Source organism: Nerophis ophidion, linkage group LG23, assembly GCF_033978795.1.
Source record: "Nerophis ophidion isolate RoL-2023_Sa linkage group LG23, RoL_Noph_v1.0, whole genome shotgun sequence".
Taxonomy (NCBI): domain Eukaryota; kingdom Metazoa; phylum Chordata; class Actinopteri; order Syngnathiformes; family Syngnathidae; genus Nerophis; species Nerophis ophidion.
The window spans coordinates 2,309,913-2,331,034 of record NC_084633.1 but is presented as its reverse complement, the minus strand read 5'-3'; the positions used below and the strand labels follow the sequence as shown (position 1 = coordinate 2,331,034).

The following is a 21,122-nucleotide window of genomic DNA, read 5'->3' as shown; positions in this document are numbered from 1 at the left end:
TTTGTTTGCGCTGGCTTTCAGAGACTCTTATTTTGTTAGCGCATGCGCGATGGAGCGGCACTTTTATTGTGAAGACAGGAACTGTGCGATCAGTCTTTAGGCTTTTGACGGGAAGTACGGTGGAAATAAAAAAGTGTCTTTTTTCCTTTACACTTTTGATTGATTGGTTGATTGATTGAAACTTTTATTAGTAAATTGCACAGTACAGTACATATTCCGTCCAGTTGACCACTAAATGGTAAAACCCCAATAAGTTTTTCAACATGTCGTGTTCTACGTGTGACGGTCACATCACCACCTGGCTCTGTTTGATTGGTCCAACGTCACCAGTGACTGCATGTGATTGGTGAAACGCAAGCATGCGTAGTTCCTACTTTGAATGAGTGTCTGACAAAATCAAAACAAACAAAGCGTGCATTAACAGATCGATAAAAAAAAAGTAGCGAGTACCGACCTGATTGCAGATAAATGGAACGGAGTAAAAGTAGCGTTTCTTCTCTATAAATATACTCAAGTAAAAGTATGTTGCATAAAAACTACTCTTAGAAGTACAATTTATTCCAAAAGTTACTCAAGTAGATGTAACGGAGTAAATGTAGCGCGTTCCTACCCACCTCTGTCATGTGACTATATTATTAGCCCTTTTAGCAACACATGTTTTATATCCATTTTCTATTGTAAAGTTCCCTTTTAAAGCGCTATATAAATATATATACCGTAAATTCCGGACTTTAAGCCGCTTATTTTTTCCTACACTTTGAACCCTGCGACTTGTAAAACGATGCGGCTAATTAATGGATTTTTCTTCGCTGATGGCAATGATGTAAATAGCTTTAAAAAAAACAGTAAACACACCTTAAAGGTGTGTTCTTGTTTGTGATTTGGCACCATCGCTCACCGCAGGTGTTGCAGTGTCCTTTCATTTAGTAAAAATGCCATTCAGAGCGTTTTTACTTGTATAGATTATTCAGTCATCACTCCAAGCAACGTTTGTAAGTTTTACGATATAACCAAAACGTACTAAACTGTCCATTGTGTGATGTCTGTAGGAGTGTTTTCGTAATGTAATCAAGCTAGCATTGTTAGCATTAGCTAAAATGCTAAAACATTTATGATTGTATTATTACTTTACAATGGCAAACTTCTCTGTAAATTCACCAGTTAGAGTTATTGAGTCTGTTTCGCTGATTAGAGAGCTAGCTTAGACTTAGACACGCTTTATTGATTTACAAGGGATATTGTTCCACACGGTATCTTAGTTACAAAGGATGGAAAGGATAATGCACACAAGGACACAACAAGAGGGCGAAAACAAAAGGTATACAGTAGACAAAAAAATGTAACATAGTAGCAATATAAAATATAACATGTAATATTTACATATTGTATATACAGTATATATAATATAATACTATATATTATTATATTATATTATATTTGTATATAATAAATACAATATATATCAAATCCCAATTACCATGTACAATATTACGTGTATGTAACAGCTGCGGCAAACAAATAAATAAAATAAAATAAAAAATTGCTTCAGGAGCTAGTGGGCACATGACAATGACTTCTGTTTTGTTTGGTAACCCGTTTTACTGCCGTGTTACAGATACTGTTTGGAAACAATTAAGGTATGGAAAAAAAAAAAGCATTTACGGAATCGTTTTGTCTAGATAACTAATTTCACAATGTATATATCTGCGACTAATATATGGAAAATATTTGTTTTCCTAAAATTTTGTGGGTGCGGCCTTTATACCGGTGAGCTTTATAATTCGGAAAATACAGTGTTTTTTGTTTTATTTTACATTAATATTTCACTGTAGTTTGAGCAAACCTGAAAGTAAGACGGACTCAAAAGTGGATTTGACAATGTGTGCCTGTAGAGTTGTCCTTACAAAAGGTAGTATCTTAGAAGATGGTAAAGAGACGGTCATCTAGCACTATCATTTCCATGACAAAATCACAGATTGCTTTTAGCCCTCGACTCATCTCTTACACATTTTTGTACTCCTCAAGCGCTGCGGCGATAGGAACAAGCCCCGGGCCTTTGTTGTGGCTAGCTTTAGGGCGGCTTCTGAAGCAGCACAGGCTTCTTCCTGGGCTTTCAAAACACCCCGTAGTGATGGAGGCGGCTAATGAGGTTCGATATATTAAAGCGTGTTTTTTGTCTTCTTGTGGAATATTTGCAAAACTATTGGTGACATGAATTATGGAATTTTGAGAGGTATTTATCAAAGTGGGACATCACTGAAGGCCTATGTGGGAAAACTACGGCCCGCCACTGATTTTTAGTTAATTTTCGAAAGGGCATTCAACGGAGTGTAGTCTGTTACGGAGCAGATCGTCCGCCATTTTGTTAAGCAAATGAGCTGGGTAGAGCTCGGTGCATGGCAGCGTAAAACCTATTCACTTGTATGAGCGCAGGGTAAAATAAAATAATGCGCAGTGCGTACACTTGTATTAAAATAATTGTATTTATTTACCAGGAAAGGAGCACTTGATTTGCTCACCTTCACCCACATACTGTACATCACAGTAGGGCTGCAACTAATGATTATTTTGATAGTCAATTAGTAAACGATTGGTCAGATAATACAGCGTCCACATATTTATTGGCTTTGATTGATTGATTGAAGCTTTTATTAGTAGATTGCACAGTACAGTACATATTTGGTACAATTGACCACTAAATGGTAACACCCGAATAAGTTTTTCAACTTGTTTATGTCGGGGTCCACGTTAATCAATTCATGGTACAAATATATAGTATCAGCAAAATACCAGTCATCACACAAGTTAATCATCAGAGTGTATAGATTGATTTATTTACAATCCGGGGGGTGGGATGTGTAGTTTAGGTTGCTATTAGCAAATTGCAGTCATCATACAAGCTCAAATTTTTTCATCAACTTCTAGATGCAGCTTAAGTTATTTTAGGCATGTGCTTACTGACAACAAAGATGACTAATTCATTCGTAAGTATTTATTTATATTGTAACTGGGCTGATCATTCAGCTGTTACAAATATTTAAAGGGGAACATTATCACCAGACCTATGTAAGCGTCAATATATACCTTGATGGTGCAGAAAAAAGACCATATATTTTTTTAACCGATTTCCGAACTCTAAATGGGTGAATTTTGGCGAATTAAACGCCTTTCTGTTTATCGCTCTGGAGGTGATGACGTCAGAATGTGACGTCGCCGAGGTAACACAGCAGCCATTTTCATTTTCAACACATTGTAAAGATTGGGTCTCAGCTCTGGTATTTTCCGTTTTTTCGACTATTTTTTGGAACCTTGGAGACATCATGCCTCGTCGGTGTGTTGTCGGAGGGTGTAACAACACTAACAGGGAGGGATTCAAGTTGTACCACTGGCCCGAAGATGCGAAAGTGTCTGCCGCCAGACCCCCATTGAATGTACCAAAGTGTCTCCACATTTTACCGGCGATGACAGACATGGCACAGAGATGTATGGATAACCTGCAGATGCATTTGCAATGATAAAGTCACAGAAATCACAAAGGTGAGTTTTGTTGATGTTGACTTATGTGCTAATCGGACATATTTGGTCGCGGCGTGAATGCCAGCTAATCGATGGTAACATGCTATGCTAATCGACGCTAACATGCTATTTACCAGCGGTGCTAAAGCAGACATGGCACAGAGATGTATGGATAACCTGCAGATGCATTTGCAACGATAAAGTCAACAAAATCACAAAGGTGAGTTTTGTTGATGTTGACTGCCAGCTAATCGATGCTAACATGCTACGCTAATCGATGCTAACATGCTATTTACCGGCGATGCTAAAGCAGACATGGCACAGAGATGTATGGATAACCTGCAGATGCATTTGCAACTATATTAAGTTTCCTTCCACCCACATTTAATGCAAAAAAAACACTTACCAATAGACGGATTTAAGTTGCGCCAGTGTCACAAGATGCGAAAGTCCTGATCGTTTGGTCCACACATTTTACCGGCGATGCTAACGCAGCTATTCGGCCATGCTATGGCTATGAATAGCGTCAATAGCTAGTCGCTCAATAGCTTCAGTTTCTTCTTCAATACTTTCATACTCCAACCATCCGTTTCAATACATGCGTAATCTGTTGAATCGGTTAAGCCGCTGAAATCTGAGTCTGAATCCGAGCTAATGTCGCTATATCTTGCGGTGGTATTCGCCATTGTTTGTTTACATTGGCAGCGCTGTATGACGTCACAGGGAATTGAATAGTCGCATCTTAAATAGCGAAAATCAAATACTTTAAAGCTTTTTTTAGGGATATTCAGAGATCGGTAAAATTTTGAAAAAAAAAAAAAAAATACAACAAGCCACTGGGAACTGATTTTTATTGTTTTTAACCCTTTTGAAATTGTGATAATGTTCCCCTTTAAATGACTAGTAAAATGCCCATTTAAAAGAGAGGAAAAGCACATTGATAAAAAAAACATTTATGTATTAAAAAACAGTTAAAATAGCAGCAAAGAAAACAAACAAGAAAAACCAAAATCCAACTTCCTCTAAAAGAAAAGCATTTTGTGATGTTTAAAAAGCTGTGTTGACTATTGGTTAACTCTTGACAGTTTTAGCACTTTAATAAACTCAATTTGTAGAATTATTTCTTTGATGAATTCCTAAAATGTTTGCTATTTAATAAATTGTTTAATATGTTTAATCTTATGATACCTTTGCATTTGTGTCTGTCTCTGTGCGTGTATGTTAGAACGGTTCACTTTTGTTATTGTGCCTTTTTTTTTTTAAACGGCATTGCAAATTGACGCTGAATTTAAAACGTACTTGAATGAATGTAAACAACATTTACCTAGATTTTAAAGGCCTACTGAAACCCACTACTACTGACCATGCAGTCTGATAGTTTATATATCAATGATGAAATATTAACATTGCAACACATGCATTTACGGACGTTTTAGTTTACTAAACTGCAATTTTAAATGTCCCGCGAAGTTTCCTGTTGAAAATATCGTGGAATGATGATGCTTATGTTGACGCGTGCTTGTGACGTTATTGGTAGGAGCAGACATTTTATCCCAGCACCACACAGAGCTAAGAGTCGACTGCTTTAATCGCATAATTACACAGTATTTTGGACATCTGTGTTGCTGAATCTTTTGCAATTTGTTCAATTAATAATGGAGACTATAAAGAAGAAATATGTTGGTGGAAAGCGGTGTATTCCAGCTGTCTTTAGCAACCAAAACACAGCAGGTGTTTCTTTGTTTGTTGTGAAACTTTAATATGGAACAGAGCGGTCAAGCGAACATGCTTCTCTACCACATGTCGACCGACAGGTTTCGGTGAGAAAATTGTGGTAATAAGTCGGCTCTTACCGGAGACATGAGCGGAGCTTGCATCCTCCTACAGCAGCTGTCAAAAAGGCAACTGCGACTTTCTTGGCTCCTCCATGGCTTCCATCAGAGACTCTGGCGGTCACCACACCCCTCCGACTTTCAGGTATGACTTTATAATCTCACTAAAACACTAGTAACACAATAATCAGGTAAGGGATTTTCTAGAATTATCTTAGTAAATGTGTCTAATAACATGTGAATCGCTCTCACTGCCCTCACCTTTTTTTCTTTTTTCTAGTTCTTCACTCTAACTTTCCTCATCCACAAATTTTTCATCCTCGCTCAAATTAATGGAGAAATCGTCGCTTTCTCGGTCCGAATTGCTCTTGCTGCTGGTGGCTATGATTATAAACAATGTGAGGATGTGATGAGCCCTAAAACCCGTGACGTCACGCGCACATTGTCTGCTACTTCCGGTACAGGCAAGGCTTTTTTTATTAGTGACCAAAAGTTGCGAACTTTATCGTTGATGTTCTCTACTAAATCCATTCAGCAAAAATATGGCAATATCACGAAATGATCAAGTATGACACATAGAATAGACCTGCTATCCCCGTTTGAATAAGAACATCTAATTTCAGTTGGCCTTTAATTTTCCTGAGGGAACTCTTCTGAAGGAATCAATCTATCTAGAGTTTTTATCCAATCAGAATTCAGCTAGCTTGTGTTGCCATGCTGTACCAAATCTGCCCGGGGCCTTCAGAATCAACAATGCAGGCGTCTGTGGACTGTAAGTTAACGGGCACATACAGTTGATAGAGAGTTGCGATAGCCAATCAGATCACGAGTTGTTGTCAGTAACGCCTTCTAGATGGCCTAAGGCAGATATATATAGTGATGTTATGAGGTAGGTAACATGAGAACTCCATTACCCAGCATGCCACAGTAGTGAAGAGCATGCGCAGTAGCCCTGTTAAGGTTGTTATGATTAGACAAGACAACACATACTGTATATTTGCAAGGCCATTTTCAAGAAGGATATTTAAAGAGAAACTACATCTTGTGAGACGGTGTCAGCCAACCCCGGAATCTCGAAGGGGTCCTATAAAGTTGAGTTCAGATGTTTTATTTCTTTATTTTTTCCACTTTTAATATGTTTTTTGCAATTTGAATTTTGATAGTACCACATAAGATATGTTTTAATTGCTGATACAGGTTTATTGACTTTTAAATGTGCCAGAAAATAACCCGTTTTGTACACTGTTGATGTGCTTCAATATGCAGTAAATGTATTCCTGTATTGTATTTCTCCAGCAATGGTCATGTGGTGACATCAATGATGGTATTTTGAGAGGTAATCATTGAAGACAGGACATTACTAAAGGCCGAGGTGGGAAACGCACTATCCGCCACTGGATTTATTGATGTGACGTCATGATTCCTCATATTGGTCCAGTGTTTATTGTACACCCCTAAAATAATGCAATCCAGTAGCAATTAGCTATATAGTTGGTTCTGAGTCTCTGTTTCCCACATGTGCATTACATCTCTTGAATGTATATTATCTGTTCAAATAACCACCCAACCCGTTTGCTTTTTTGTTAGGCATTTGTGAATCGACCATTTTCACTCCTTCAATACTATGGCTGCTATGGGGGGGGCGGTTTTCTTACCTGTCACTGTATGCAGATGCTGCGGCAGCAGCAGGCTGGGCAAATCTGTAGGCAGCGTAACCACCCTGAAACATAAACACATAAATACAGGCTATGACTGAAAGAACAATTGGATATGGAGCATTTTCTGTGTTACTTAAACTGTTTATTGTTGTGTAATGCAATCACTTTTAAGTTTTGGACAGTGGTATTAACGTACACACATATATACATATATATATATATATATATATATATATATATATATATATATATACATATATATATTTATATATATATACACACACACACACACACACATACATATATATATATATATATATATATATATATATATATATTAGGGCTGTGAATCTTTGGGTGTCCCACGATTCGATTCAATATTGATTCTTGGGGTCACGATTCGATAATATATGGATTTTTTCGAGTCGATTCGATTATCGATTCAAAAACGATTTTTTTTCCCGTTATAAAAGGATTCTGTATTCATTCAATACATAGGATTTCAGCAGGATCCACCCCAGTCTGCTGACATGCATTCAATATCGATTCTTGGGGTCACGATTCGATAATATATGGATTTTTTCGATTCGATTCGATTATCGATTCAAAAACGAGTTTTTTCCCGTTTTAAAAGGATTCTGTATTCATTCAATACATAGGATTTCAGCAGGATCTACCCCAGTCTGCTGACATGCAAGCAGAGTTGTAGATTTTTGTAAAAAGCTTTTATAATTGTGAAGGACAATGTTTTATCAACTGATTGCAATAATGTAAATTTGTTTTAATTATTAAACAAACCAAAAATATGACTTATTTTATCTTTGTGAAAATATTGGACACAGTGTGTTGTCAAGCTTATGAGATGCGATGCAAGTGTAAGCCACTGTGACACTTTTTTAAAATTTTTATAAATGTGTAATGATAATGTCAAAGAGGGATTTTTAATCACTGCTGTGCTGAAATTATAACTAATATTGATACTGTTGTTGATAATATTCATTTTTGTTTCACTACTTTTGGTTTGTTCTGTGTCGTGTTTGTCTCTTCTCAATTGCTCTGTTTATTGCAGTTCTGAGTGTTGCTGGGTCAGGTTTGGTTTTGGAATTGGATTGCATTATGGTATTGCTGTGTAATGGTTTGTTGGATTGATTTAAAAATAAAAAAATAAAAAATATATATTATTTTCTTAAATAAAAAAAAAAAATCGATTTAAAAAAAATTAAAAATCGATTCTGAATCGCACAACATAAACGATTCGATTCGTATTCTAATCATTTTTTTTACCACACCCCTAATATATATATATATATATATATATATATATATATATATATATATATATATATAGTCGAGGTTTCTGTGGTCTAGCCGTTATACAGTGCTCAATACCGGGGTAGAGCGGAATATACGTTAGGGTAGGAAAAAACACAAGAGGCTATATCATCCTACAAACCTGTTTTGCATGTTTCATGAAAATAAAGAAAATGCATTGAATGAGGAGAAAGTGTGTCCAAACTTTTGGCCTGTACTATATATATATATATATATATATAATATATATATATATATATATATATATATATATATATATATATATATATATATATATATATATCAGGGGATTTTATAAAATTCACAGGGAAATATCACAAATATCACAGTGAAACCTGCGAAACAGGCTTGTAGGGATGATAGACACATACAAACATACATATATGTATATATATATATTAGAGATGCGCGGTTTGCGGTCTCATCCGCGGAGTCCGCGGATAAACCGCGGGTTGGGCGGGTGACATGACAAAAAAATAGATTTTAATTAGATTCGGGCGGGTGGCGGTTGAACCATTCGGATATATTTGATATACATGGTTCAGGGACCGGTATCCTTTACCATTCAAAGAGCCATTTAGGACCCGTGTCACACAGCACAGAACACAATAGGAGACGCAAACATTCTCTAGAATGACTGCCGGCAGTCACCCAGTTAATAAATATTAGGGCGTGCTATGAAGCCATTGGCTTTGTCGCCTTCTACAGCATGTATGATCTGCTTGTCAGTCCAGCAACATGTTGTGTGTGGCTTCCGCAGACACACGCACACGACTGCAAGGCATACTGGGTGACACAGAGTACACTAATGGTTGTGATATAAACAATTTTAACACTCTTAGTAATATGCGCCACGCTGTGAAGCCACACCAAACAAGAATGACAAACACATTTCGGGAGAACATCCTCTCAGTAACACAACATAAACGCAACACAACAAATACCCAGAATCCTTTGCATCCATGACACGAGAGGACTATTTTATACACCCAACTAGCAGCAAACCCCGCCACCCCTCCGCGCCGGTAAGGTGGGCGGGGTTGGGGGTGTGGGGGTGTAATATACATTCAGGAGTATCACGGATACAAAGGATTCTGGGTATTGTGTTGCGTTCATGTTGTGTTACTGTGAGGATGTTCTCCCGAAATGTGTTTGTCATTCTCATATATATATATATATATATATATACATATATATACACATATACATATATATATATATATATATATATATACATACACATATACATACACACATATACATATATATATATATACATACATATACACACATACAGTATACATACACATATACATATATATATATATATATATATATATGTATATATATATATATATATATATTCCAAAGACATGCACCTGGGGATAGGTTGATTGGCAACACTAAATTGGCCCTAGTGTGTGAATGTGAGTGTGAATGTTGTCTGTCTATCTGTGTTGGCCCTGCGATAAGGTGGCGACTTGTCCAGGGTGTACCCCGCCTTCCGCCCGATTGTAGCTGAGATAGGCGCCAGCGCCCCCCGCGACCCCGAAAGGGAATAAGCGGTAGAAAATGGATGGATATATATATGTATGTATAAACAAACCCCGTTTCCATATGAGTTGGGAAATTGTGTTAGATTTAAATATAAACGGAAAACAATGATTTGCTAACTTTAGAATTTGATGCCAGCAACATGTGACAAAGAAGTTGGGAAAGGTGGCATTAAATACTGATAAAGTTGAGGAATGAGCATCAAACACTTATTTGGAACATCCCACGGGTGTGCACCCTAATTGGGAACAGGTGGGTGCCATGATTGGGTATAAAAACAGCTTCCCAAAACATGCTCAGTCTTTCACAAGAAAGGACGGCGCAAGGTACACTCCTTTGTCCACAACTGTGTGAGAAAATTGTCAAACAGTTCCTCAAAATGCAACTGCAAGAAATTTAGGGATTTCAAAATCTACGGTCAATAAAATCATCAAAACGTTCAGAGAATCTGTAGAAATCACTCCACGTAAGCGGCATGGCCGGAAACCAACATTGAGTGACCGTGACCTTCGATCCCTCAGACGGCACTGTATCAAAAACCGACATCAATCTCTAAAGGATATCACCACATGGGCTCAGGAACATTTCAGAAAACCACTGTCAATAAATACAGTTTGTCGCTATATCTTTAAGTGCGAGTTGAAGCTCTACTATGCAAAGCGAAAGCCATTCATCAACAACATCCAGAAACGCCGCCGGCTTCTTTAGGCCCAAGATCATCTAAGATGTACTGATGCAAAGTGGAAAAGTGTTTTCTGGTCTGACGAGTCCACATTTCAAATTGTTTTTGGAAATATTCAACATTGTGTCATCTGGACCAAAGGGGATGCGAACTATCCAAACTGTTATCGACGCAAAGTTCAAAACCCAGCATCTGTGATGGTATGGGGGTGCATTTGTGCCCAAAGCATGGGTAACTTACACATCTGTGAAGGCACCATTAATGCTGAAAGGTACATACAGGTTTTGGAACAACATATGCTGCCATCTAAGCGCAGTCTTTTTCATGGACGCTCCTGCTTATTTCAGCAAGACAATACCAAGCCACATTCAGCACGTGTTACAACAGCGTGGTTTCGTAAAAAAAGAGTGTAGGTACTTTCCTGGCCCGCCTGCAGTCCAGACCTGTGTCCTATTGAAAATGTGTGGCGCATTATGAAGCACAAAATACGACAGCGGAGACCCCGGATTGTTAAACGACTGAAGCGCTACATAAAACAAGAATGGGAAAGAATTCCACTTCCAAAGCTTCAACAATTAGTTTCCTCAGTTCCCAAACGGTAATTGAGTGTTGTTAAAAGAAAAGGTGATGTAACACAGTGGTTAACATGCCCTTTCCCAACTACGTTGGCACGTGTTGCAGCCATGAAATTCTAAGTTAATTATTATTTGCAAAAAAATAAAAAATAAAGTTTATGAGTTTAAACATCAAATATCTTGTCTTTGTAGTGCATTCAATTGGGTTGAAAAGGATTTGCAAATCATTGTATTCCGTTTATGTTTACATCTAACACAATTTCCCAACTCATATGGAAACTGGGTTTGTATATACATACATATATAAATATATTTATATATGTATATACAGTATATATGTAAAAACAGTATATATATATATATATGTATATACAGTATATATATATATATATATATATATATATATATATATATATATCTATATCCATCCATCCATCCATTTCCTACCGCTTATTCCCTTTCGGGGTCGCGGGGGGCGCTGGCGCCTATCTCAGCTACAATCGGGCGGAAGGCAGGGTACACCCTGGACAAGTCACCACCTCATCGCAGGGCCAACACTGATAGACAGACAACATTCACACTCACATTCACACACTAGGGCCAATTTTAGTGTTGCCAATCAACCTATCCCTAGGTGCATGTCTTTGGAAGTGAGAGTATACACACACACATACATACATACATGTAAGGTCAGGAAAAAACACATGAGGCTATATCATCCCTACAAGCCTGTTTCACAAGTTTGAATGACAAAAAAACAAAGTCTAAGTCTAAAGTTGATATTTTGATTGATATCACATTAATTTGCGATGAGGTGTACCCCGCCTTCCGCCCGTTTGTAGCTGAGATAAGCACCAGCGCCCCCCGCGACCCCAAAGGGAATAAGCGGTAGAAAATGGATGGAAGGATGGATGTATCACATTCATTTTAATGTTTAGTTAACAAATAGGTGATATTTTTTCCAATAGGTGGGTGAGTTAAATTTAGACTAAAAAAGGTTGTAGAAGTGTTTTCAGTTCATTTATAACTACGACCACCACTCAACAATAATGAGGCTTTTTAACACTTTTTAAAATTTTAGAAGATACTAAATTTTTTGCAGATATTCTAAATGATTGAGATGCACCGGGTTATTCTGTGGCTGTGATCGTTGCGCGGTTACTGTCTTGTGTTTGCTGTTTAATGTGTACATACAGCCAAGGATGAATAAACTTTGAGAAACACACTGGCTGCGGTTGGTTGTGGAATTAGCCACTGGCAAAACAGACAAAACCCGCAGGCACTCATTTCTATTCAGCTCGTTCTCTTCCAACATGGTGGGAGTTTTAGTCCTGGTTTTCTGTTCCTATACGATAAGCACAAGCCAAAAATATATGCAAGGCTCTCCCCCAGCCATGGTATGTTTCAGCCTTGTGGTAAATACGGAGCAATATATTTGTTTTCGTTGCAATTTTGTTTCACTTTTTCGGGTTTCAGGTGTGAGCTGGAGCCTGTTGGTCCACCCTGGGTTTGTCACTCCACAATGACAGCACACAAAAAAACATTCACTACCGCTGGCTATCTTCAATTAAACCAGTGCTTCTCAATTATTTTCCGTTACGCACCAAGAAAGAAGAAAAAATGGAATCCCCTCCCCCAGCACTGTACCGTGACTATAAATAGTATCATTACTCTACAAATTTGTGATTAGTCCACCTCTGCATAACATTGTGACATTGTTACCATTAAAGGAAACACAAAAACAGATTCATTAACCAACCTAAAATAAATAACTTGTATTATCAATGTTTTTAGTTAAACAGAAAATATTAAATGTGCATAAATGTGTCTAAAATTAAAGAAAAATTGAAATTCTTATTAAAAACACCCCAAAAAATTAACCGAACTACACCATTTGAGACTGACGAAATAAAATTATTTTAAATTAGTCAGCAACATTAACTCAGAGCACAACACACACACACACACATACAAACTCCGTTTCCATATGATTTGGGAAATTGTGTTACATGTAAATATAAACGGAATATTATGATTTGCAAATCATTTTCAACCCATAAAAAAAAACAACTTAGATTTATATCGCGCTTTTCTAAACACTCAAAGCGCTCACAGAGAAGCGGGACTCAACATTCATTCACACCTGGTGGTGGTAAGCTACATCAGTAGCCACAGCTACTGATGAATATGCTACAAAGACAGCATATTTGATGTTCAAACTGATTAACATTTTTTTTTCCAAATAATCATTAACTTTAGAATTTCATGCCAACAACACGTGACAAAGAAATTGGGAAATGTGGCAATAAATACTGATAAAGTTGAGAAATACTCATCAAACACTTATGTGGAACATCCCGCAGGTGTGCAGGCTAATTGGGAACAGGTGGGTGCCATGATTGGGTATAAAAGCAGCTTCCATGAAATGCCAATTTATAAGAAAATTGTCAAACAGTTTTAGAACAATATTTCTCAACGAGCTATTGCAAGGAATTTAGGGATTTTACCATCTACGGTCCGTAAAATCATCAAAATGTTCAAAATCCGTTACTCTTGTCCCCCTCTGCCTCACTCCCATCCGGGTTACGGCACCAATGTAACCCCGTGCCTTATTACTTCATTCTCCACGGGGACTTGAACCCTGGTTGTTCGTGTTGAGAGGCGAGTGTGCTGATCACTGGACTAAAAGCCCGAGCTTGTAGCCTAGCAGAAGCAACTCTCTTGAAGTCTTGATGTCTTTTTTTTTTGGTTCTTATTTCTGTTATAGTGGTTTTGATGTCCTATGTGTTTTGCTGTGTTATTTTAGAAACCTGTCTTGGGACTAGGGATGATGTTCGACAACCTGTTCTCCCAATTTTTCGATAAGAAAACAACCGATTCCATGGATTCGAATTCCTTTTTGAGAAACAGTTCCTGACATCGAAGCCTCTATAGTAAATTAAAAAGATTTGGTTCTTCATTTGAATCACTGGGAACAAATCCCGTGTCACAGAAAATGTCCTGTGGCACGTCACAGGAAATGACGTAGCTCAGTCATTCGGTGGCAGATACGGAAGCAGCAACAACAATGGACCGGAAAAAATGCTCCAAGGCATGGCTTCACTTTACTAAGAAATACGACAAGGAAATGGCTATCTGCAATTATTGCCAGGCTTCGCTTTCCTGTAAGGGGAGCAGAACAACAAACATGTTCAAGCCGTACATAACCTGAAGGTTAGAGAAAGGTGTTGTGGAGAAGCAGCGACAGAGATGATGAAGCCCACGCCTCTTCCTCTGCTTCAACCTGCAGTCCCAGTGATAGTGCCAGTGAGTAACTAATGTTAACTGCTGCCGGTTAATTTCCATATCTGTTCATTTGTAGTCTTTCGGCTACATTAACGTTACCTCTTATGTCAACCAGGACTGCAGTAATGTTAGCTAGACTAACGTTACCTAAGCATAGCCAGTGGCTAACAGTAATGTTAGCCTTTTTGTATGTGTCTGACAACGTGAACGATATTTTGTGTCCTAGTTTGACCAGTTTGCTGGTCTGTCTCATAAACTAGTGCTTGGAAGATGTGAATTAAGATAACATTAATGTTATTCTATTTCAGATGATGACATACATGACAGCCAGAGTGACCAGGGAAGTGTTTGCTGTGTTTATTTTATTTTTTTCTTAAAAAATAGAAGTGAGCTTTGTTCAAACCAAGTAATGTATTTTTTTCCACATACTACAACCTATCTGGATTCGATAAGAGAATCGATGAGGTATCGGTTTGATAAGAGGATTCGATAATGGCATGGTTATCGATAATTTCTTAACGAACATCATCCTTACTCGGGACTACGGCTAAAAAATTAGCATTTATGCTAATTCCTACGTATTTACATTGTTTATTTAAGCGTTGGTTGATGTGCACTGTCCCAATTAAATAAATGGAAAATAAAAAATAAAAAAAAGTTTTTGGGGAGTGAGGTTTACCAACGTACATTTGGCGCAGCCCCATTGTACCATCCGTTACAATGGAATGGTCTTTTCGATTGGAAGGGGATTCAAGTATCAACCTAGCAGTTAAATTGTTGGACATTTAACCCCCTCCTACACGAAAAGCGGCTGTAACGGGAGAATATTGTGCAGGCTCCAGTGGGGCTCACCGGAAATGAGACCTGTGCACGGCACCTGGGCCCCGAGGTGTAGACTCGACCAGTTCACGCGGGCATTCCATCTCCCTCACTGTTCCCCTCTGACACCGGCAATGCGTTATTACCGCTATAAAGTGTGGCTTCAAGTGCGGAATGGTTAGCAGGTGTGATGATGGACTGCGGCGGTAAGATGGACAGTCTGGCCCCCGTTAGGTGAGCAGTCATTGTAACGGTGACTGAATGACAAACGCTGTGTATGGAAGACGGAGCCATTGGTGTGCATGCACATGGTCAAGGTGGGGCCATCCAGGACTCCCTTTAACGTACGGAATGTTCTCATCCATCACATTTACTGATCCAACAAAGAAAGACAGGTGGATCAGGACTCTGTAAAACCTGGCTAAGCTCACGTAGTACGGCATTGCTTGAGTGCCCTTGGCTGAAACCATCAGTGACAACAGACACCACGGTACACAGTGTACAGTATGTACAGTATTCCTCGGTTCTCAAGTACAGTAAAGGCCACGTAAAATGACACTGGTGTCCCTCGTATTTGGTGTAATCCTCTTTTCTCATTAGAACGGCTGATTAAAGCGCGTGGGGCTTCGATACTTGGGACGTTGAAGACTCACATGGGAAATTTAGTCTAATGATTCCAGAGCACTTACTCCATCAGATATATTGCAGCCATGTCATTCTCGCAACTCAGCTTTTCTGTCCGGATTCCTACCAAGGGGAGTTTCCGATGTTTTGCCCATTTTATCAAGATTGAAACATCTGTCAAGCGTAATAGATTTAGGGCTGTCAAATTCAAAAGGTTAATGCATGTGATTAATGCCCAATTAATCAATTGTATGCATGTGCTTCTTTACTTTAACCCAGTGCTTCTCAATGATTTGTTGTTTTGCCAAATTTATGCTCCAGCTCGCGTGTTGAGGTCCAAGGGCCAGTTCCAACTTGTGGGGCCTAAAACGAGGTTTAAAACTTGCAGAGACAGTGCCTTCTCTGTTTATTTATTTGAATTAGGACAATGCATATTCATCAACACAGAGCAACAATGTAAATATGCCGGAATTAGCACAAGAGCTAATTTTCCTCCGCTGTCTCTGTTGTTGGCCCTAAACTTAGGAAGTTCTGCCCCCTCATGTCAGAATGGCTCCGACTGTTGAATGTTTTTAATCTTGTCTTAAAAAACAACTTTAATTCCCTGGCTTTTAAATCGCCGTTAGTCTTGTGGTCCTCTGTGTCTTTCATTGTTTTATTCTATTCTATTGATTTAAAAATATATATATATTATTGATTATTTTATTGATTAATTCATTATTTAATTGTATTATTATTTGTTTGCTTATTGTTTACTTCAGGAGTCTCCAAACTTTTTGACACGGGTCCTCATTGGGTTAAAAAAAAATTGGCTGGGGGCCGGGCTGTGTATGTATATATATATATATATATATATATATATATATATATATATATGTATATATATATATATATATATATATATATATTTATTCATCCATCCATTTCCTACCGCTTATCCCCTTTGGGGTCGCGGGGGGTGCTGTTGCTTTTCTCAGCTACGTGTATATATATATATATATATATATATATATATATATATATATATGTATGTGTATATATATATATATATATATATATATATACACACACATATATATATATTCCGAGCGCAATGATGTCCCGTTATCGATGGGAAAATACATTTTTAAACAATATGATTTGCCTGAGGGGCGAGGAGACACCGAGAGTAACAAGCGGTAGAAAATGGATTTGAAATGGTAAAAGTAATCAAATTACAAAAATTGTACTACTATTTGATTTGATATTAATATATATATATTTTTTTAACTTTTTTTTCCTGCGAGCGGAATTTTGGACACAATTTAAAATGAGACAGGTAAACGTTGCCTGTTTCATTTTAAATTCTTGCAATTTGATTACTTGTATTTTCTTTTTTATGTGCACTACTCTGGAGACAGTTTTGCTGTTAATAGTGCCATATAAATAAAGGGGAATGGATTCAATATAAGAAGAAAAAATATTACACGCCCCCCCCCATATAATTCACTTCACTTGACCCCCTGCAGTATTATTTGTCCAAAAATTGTTATAAGTACACCTCTGCATAACATTTTGTCCTTAATAACATTAAAAAATAACAATGAACTAAATATAGAGTGACTTTCAGCAATTCATTTTACCAACATTGTTTTTTTTAGAAAGTATTTAATGTGCGTTAAGTTGCTTAAAAAACAAAACATGTAATTGCTATTTCCCCTTTCAACATTTTTTGAGCGACTTTAACCATTTGATACTGAAAACTAAAATTTTATAAAATCATGCTATTAGCACATCAGTGGATGATAAACAACGCAGGCGTATTACTGTACAGTGACTGTAGCAACTGTGATTAGTCATGATTAATCCACAAATATGTCATTAATCTGACCAAAAAAATAATCGCTTGACCGCATTAATTAAAACACATCATCTTGAAATGCAGTGCATTTCATCAATGCAATACAAAAAAAATACAAGGGTGAGGGCCGTTTTTTGTAACATTCACTCTCCTTTATTTACTTGTATTTTCACTAAACATGCAAAAACCCCTCCAGTGTAGGTCTACCTGTACTAAGATGTGCTGTCAAACGTTTAATTTTCAAAATTATATATATCACACTTTTTAATGTTGATTAATCAGAGTAAATTACTTGTTTGCATTATCCAAATTAACTTTGAAAACAGACCATCAATAATTTTCCATAATGCGATGTTTTTTTTGTCAGAGTGTCACAAAAAATGTGTTAAACACTGGCGTACAATCACTGAGTGTGTAAGAACCTTCCTCGCCTTTTAGGTAACCATCCGCGGCTGAAGTGAAACAGCTGGTACGGTCAAAATAAATTGCATGATTAATCTGTGTTCATATATGATAAATGCAATTAATATTTTGTGATTAATCGCATACGTTAGCATGTTAAACCTGAGAGCCTTAATACATTTTAATAATTATTAATGTTCGTGGGATATTTAGTTCAAACATTTGATATTCCAATAACATTTTTTTCAATAAGGCCCTAATACATTATCATAATTTATCATGTGTGGAATATTTTCAGGGGGAGAAAAAACACTACCTCTAAATAGCCTACGGGCCGCAATTTGGACATCACTGACCTGATGTCTTTGGGACTATTATGTATTAGTTTTCACACTGGAAGGTGAAATAAAACATTTTTATATTCTAAATATTCAGGTATAAATAAGTAGAAAAACTATAATTCTTGAATTAATAATTAAAAAAAAGATGTCTACACATAATTCAGAGGTGTCGAAGTCGTTTTCACTGAGGGCCACACCGCAGTTATGTTCGGCCCCAGAGAGCCACCTCTCACAGTGAAAGATATTATTACAGAATTTTTGCATGCAATTTCTCATTTTCCGTACAATGTAAAAAAGTAAACAAATATTTTACAGTATAAAAGTGACAAGTCAGTAGCAAAAAATTTTGACAGTAAAATTTACAGTGTTTTTTTCAGCATGTTACTGTAAACGGGAAAAAACAATATACCGTTTTTCAAGGTACAAACTGGCAGCTTAGTTGTTAGAATTTTACTGTGAAATGTACAGTGTTTTTTTTTACTGCAAGTATAAAACGTAATTTTTACAGTAAAATTCTGGCAACTCAGCTGCCAGTTTTGTACCGTGAAAAACAGCGGTACTGTTTTTTCCATTTTTTTCCATCCAGTAACATGCTAAAAAAAAACACTGTAATTTTTTAACGAAAACTGTAGAGTGTACTATTGTGAATAGCAAAACAGTACCACCATTTATTTTACAGTAAAAAAAATGGCAGCTCAGTTGTCAGGATTATATGGTCAAAAAAGAGTTGTACTCTTTTGAGTTTGACACATGTGACATAATTAAAAACATTCTGTACTATATTTGTGGCAGTACAACCCAATGTATTCTTTATATGTTTTGATATTTGTTTTTATAAATACTTACGTACTTACTACATTTTTAAAGCGGAGGTGTCAAAGCCGTTTTCATTCAGGGCCACATCGCAGTGATGTTTGGCCCCAGAGGTCTGCTTCTAACAGTGAATGATATTATCACACAATTTTTGTATGCATTTTATTAGAATTTTTTTTTAAACTAAAATGTAAAAATTATTTTACTGTAAATGAAAAAAAGTACTGCTGTTTCTATTGTAAAAAAAAAAAAAAAAGGCAGCTCAGTTGCCAGAATTTTACAGTAAAATTTACATTTGTTTTTTTTACTGTAAATAAAAAACCTGCAATTTTTACAGTTAAATTTTGGCACCTTAGCTGCCAGTGTGTTTTAGTTTTTTTTTTTTACTGCAAATCAACAACTGTAAATTTTTGGGTGTATTACTGAAAATGCCAAAACAGCACCACAGTTTTATCACAGTGAAAAAAGTACTATTTTCTTTCATTTAGAGAAAAATGCCGTAAAAACCACAGTAAATTTCACAATTTTACCATTAAGTCTATTGCTACTTTTACATTGCACAATTTGATGGATAACTTGCTTTAAATTATTATTATTAGTATTTATTTCTATTTAAAAACAGATTTGAATGGTTGGTAATATGTTTTTGCATAATCGACAATATTTAAGTTAACATAATTTGCGATTACATGGAGTACATATATTTTTTTCTTCCAAAATAAAGAGAAAGAATACATTTAGTAATACAAACTTACAGTAGTTTATTGATACATATTTCCAGGCTTTCAAAGGCCAAATAAAATTAAGTTCCGGCCCACACCTGGCCCCCGGGCCTTGAGTTTGACACCTGTGACATAATTAAAAGCAATCTGTATTATATTTGTGGCAGTACAACCCAATGTATTCTTTTTATGTTTCTTTGTTTTTGTAATTACTTACGTTCTTACTTAATTATTAAAGCAGAGGTGTCAAAGTTGTTTTCACTGAGGGCCACATCACAGTTATGTTTGGCCCCAGGGGGTCGCTTCTAACAGTGAATACTATAATTACACATTTTTAAATGCATTTTATTAGTACATTTCTTAAAAACTAAAATGTAAAAAAATATGGTAAGTTGCAATAATTTCACCCAAAAATTGTGTGTATTTTACTGTAAATGGAAAAACAGCACGGCTGCCAGAATTTTATTGTCAAATGTTCATTCCTTTTTTTCACTGTGAATAAAAACAACTGCAATTTTAAAGAAAGATTTTGGCACCTGAGCTACCAGTTTGCGTTTTTGTTGTAGATTTTTCGGTGTATTACTGTAAATGACAAAACGACACCACTGTTTATTACAGTAAAAAAGTACTGTTTTTTTCATTTAGAGAAAAATGCTGTAAAAACCACAGTAAATATCACAATTTTACCATGAAATCTATTGCTACTTTTACATTGCAAACTTTGATGAATAACTTGCTTTGCAATTATCATTATTAGTATTTATTTATATTTAAAAATGGATTTGAATGTTTGATAATATATTTTTGCAGATTTAGACAATATTTAAGTTAACATAATTTGTACAAAATGAATACATCAGTCAAAGAAAATGAGCAAACTACATGAATAACATTCTGTAATTTGATTTTGATACAATTCTTTTATCTTGACGGATTGAAAATGAACACCAATGAGTTGACTGATAAACATCATCACATAATTTATTCAGAAAATATAAATAACGACAAATAAAGATAGAATACTATTAAACGCAACATATAAGTGTAAAACAAACAAAAAACAACAACATTAAGATTTGTTCATTTTCAGAATGTGCTTGTTCTATTTTAAAACAAAGAAAACTATC

The 21,122-nt window shown here is 36.3% G+C and overlaps 1 protein-coding gene across 13 annotated transcripts in view; it reads right to left on the bottom strand.

Moving 5' to 3' along the window:
• rbfox1 (RNA binding fox-1 homolog 1) overlaps positions 1-21,122 on the bottom strand; it is a 344,384-nt gene that overhangs the window by 34,945 nt on the left and 288,317 nt on the right. For all 13 annotated transcript variants that reach the window (XR_009803976.1, XR_009803974.1, XR_009803975.1 and 10 more), the window contains one exon: positions 7,004-7,068. Coding sequence is in view for 10 of the 13 variants with exons in the window: in XM_061885348.1 (XP_061741332.1) it covers positions 7,004-7,068 (65 nt within the window). In the remaining 3 variants the exon portion in view is untranslated. The remainder of the gene's footprint in view (positions 1-7,003; positions 7,069-21,122) is intronic.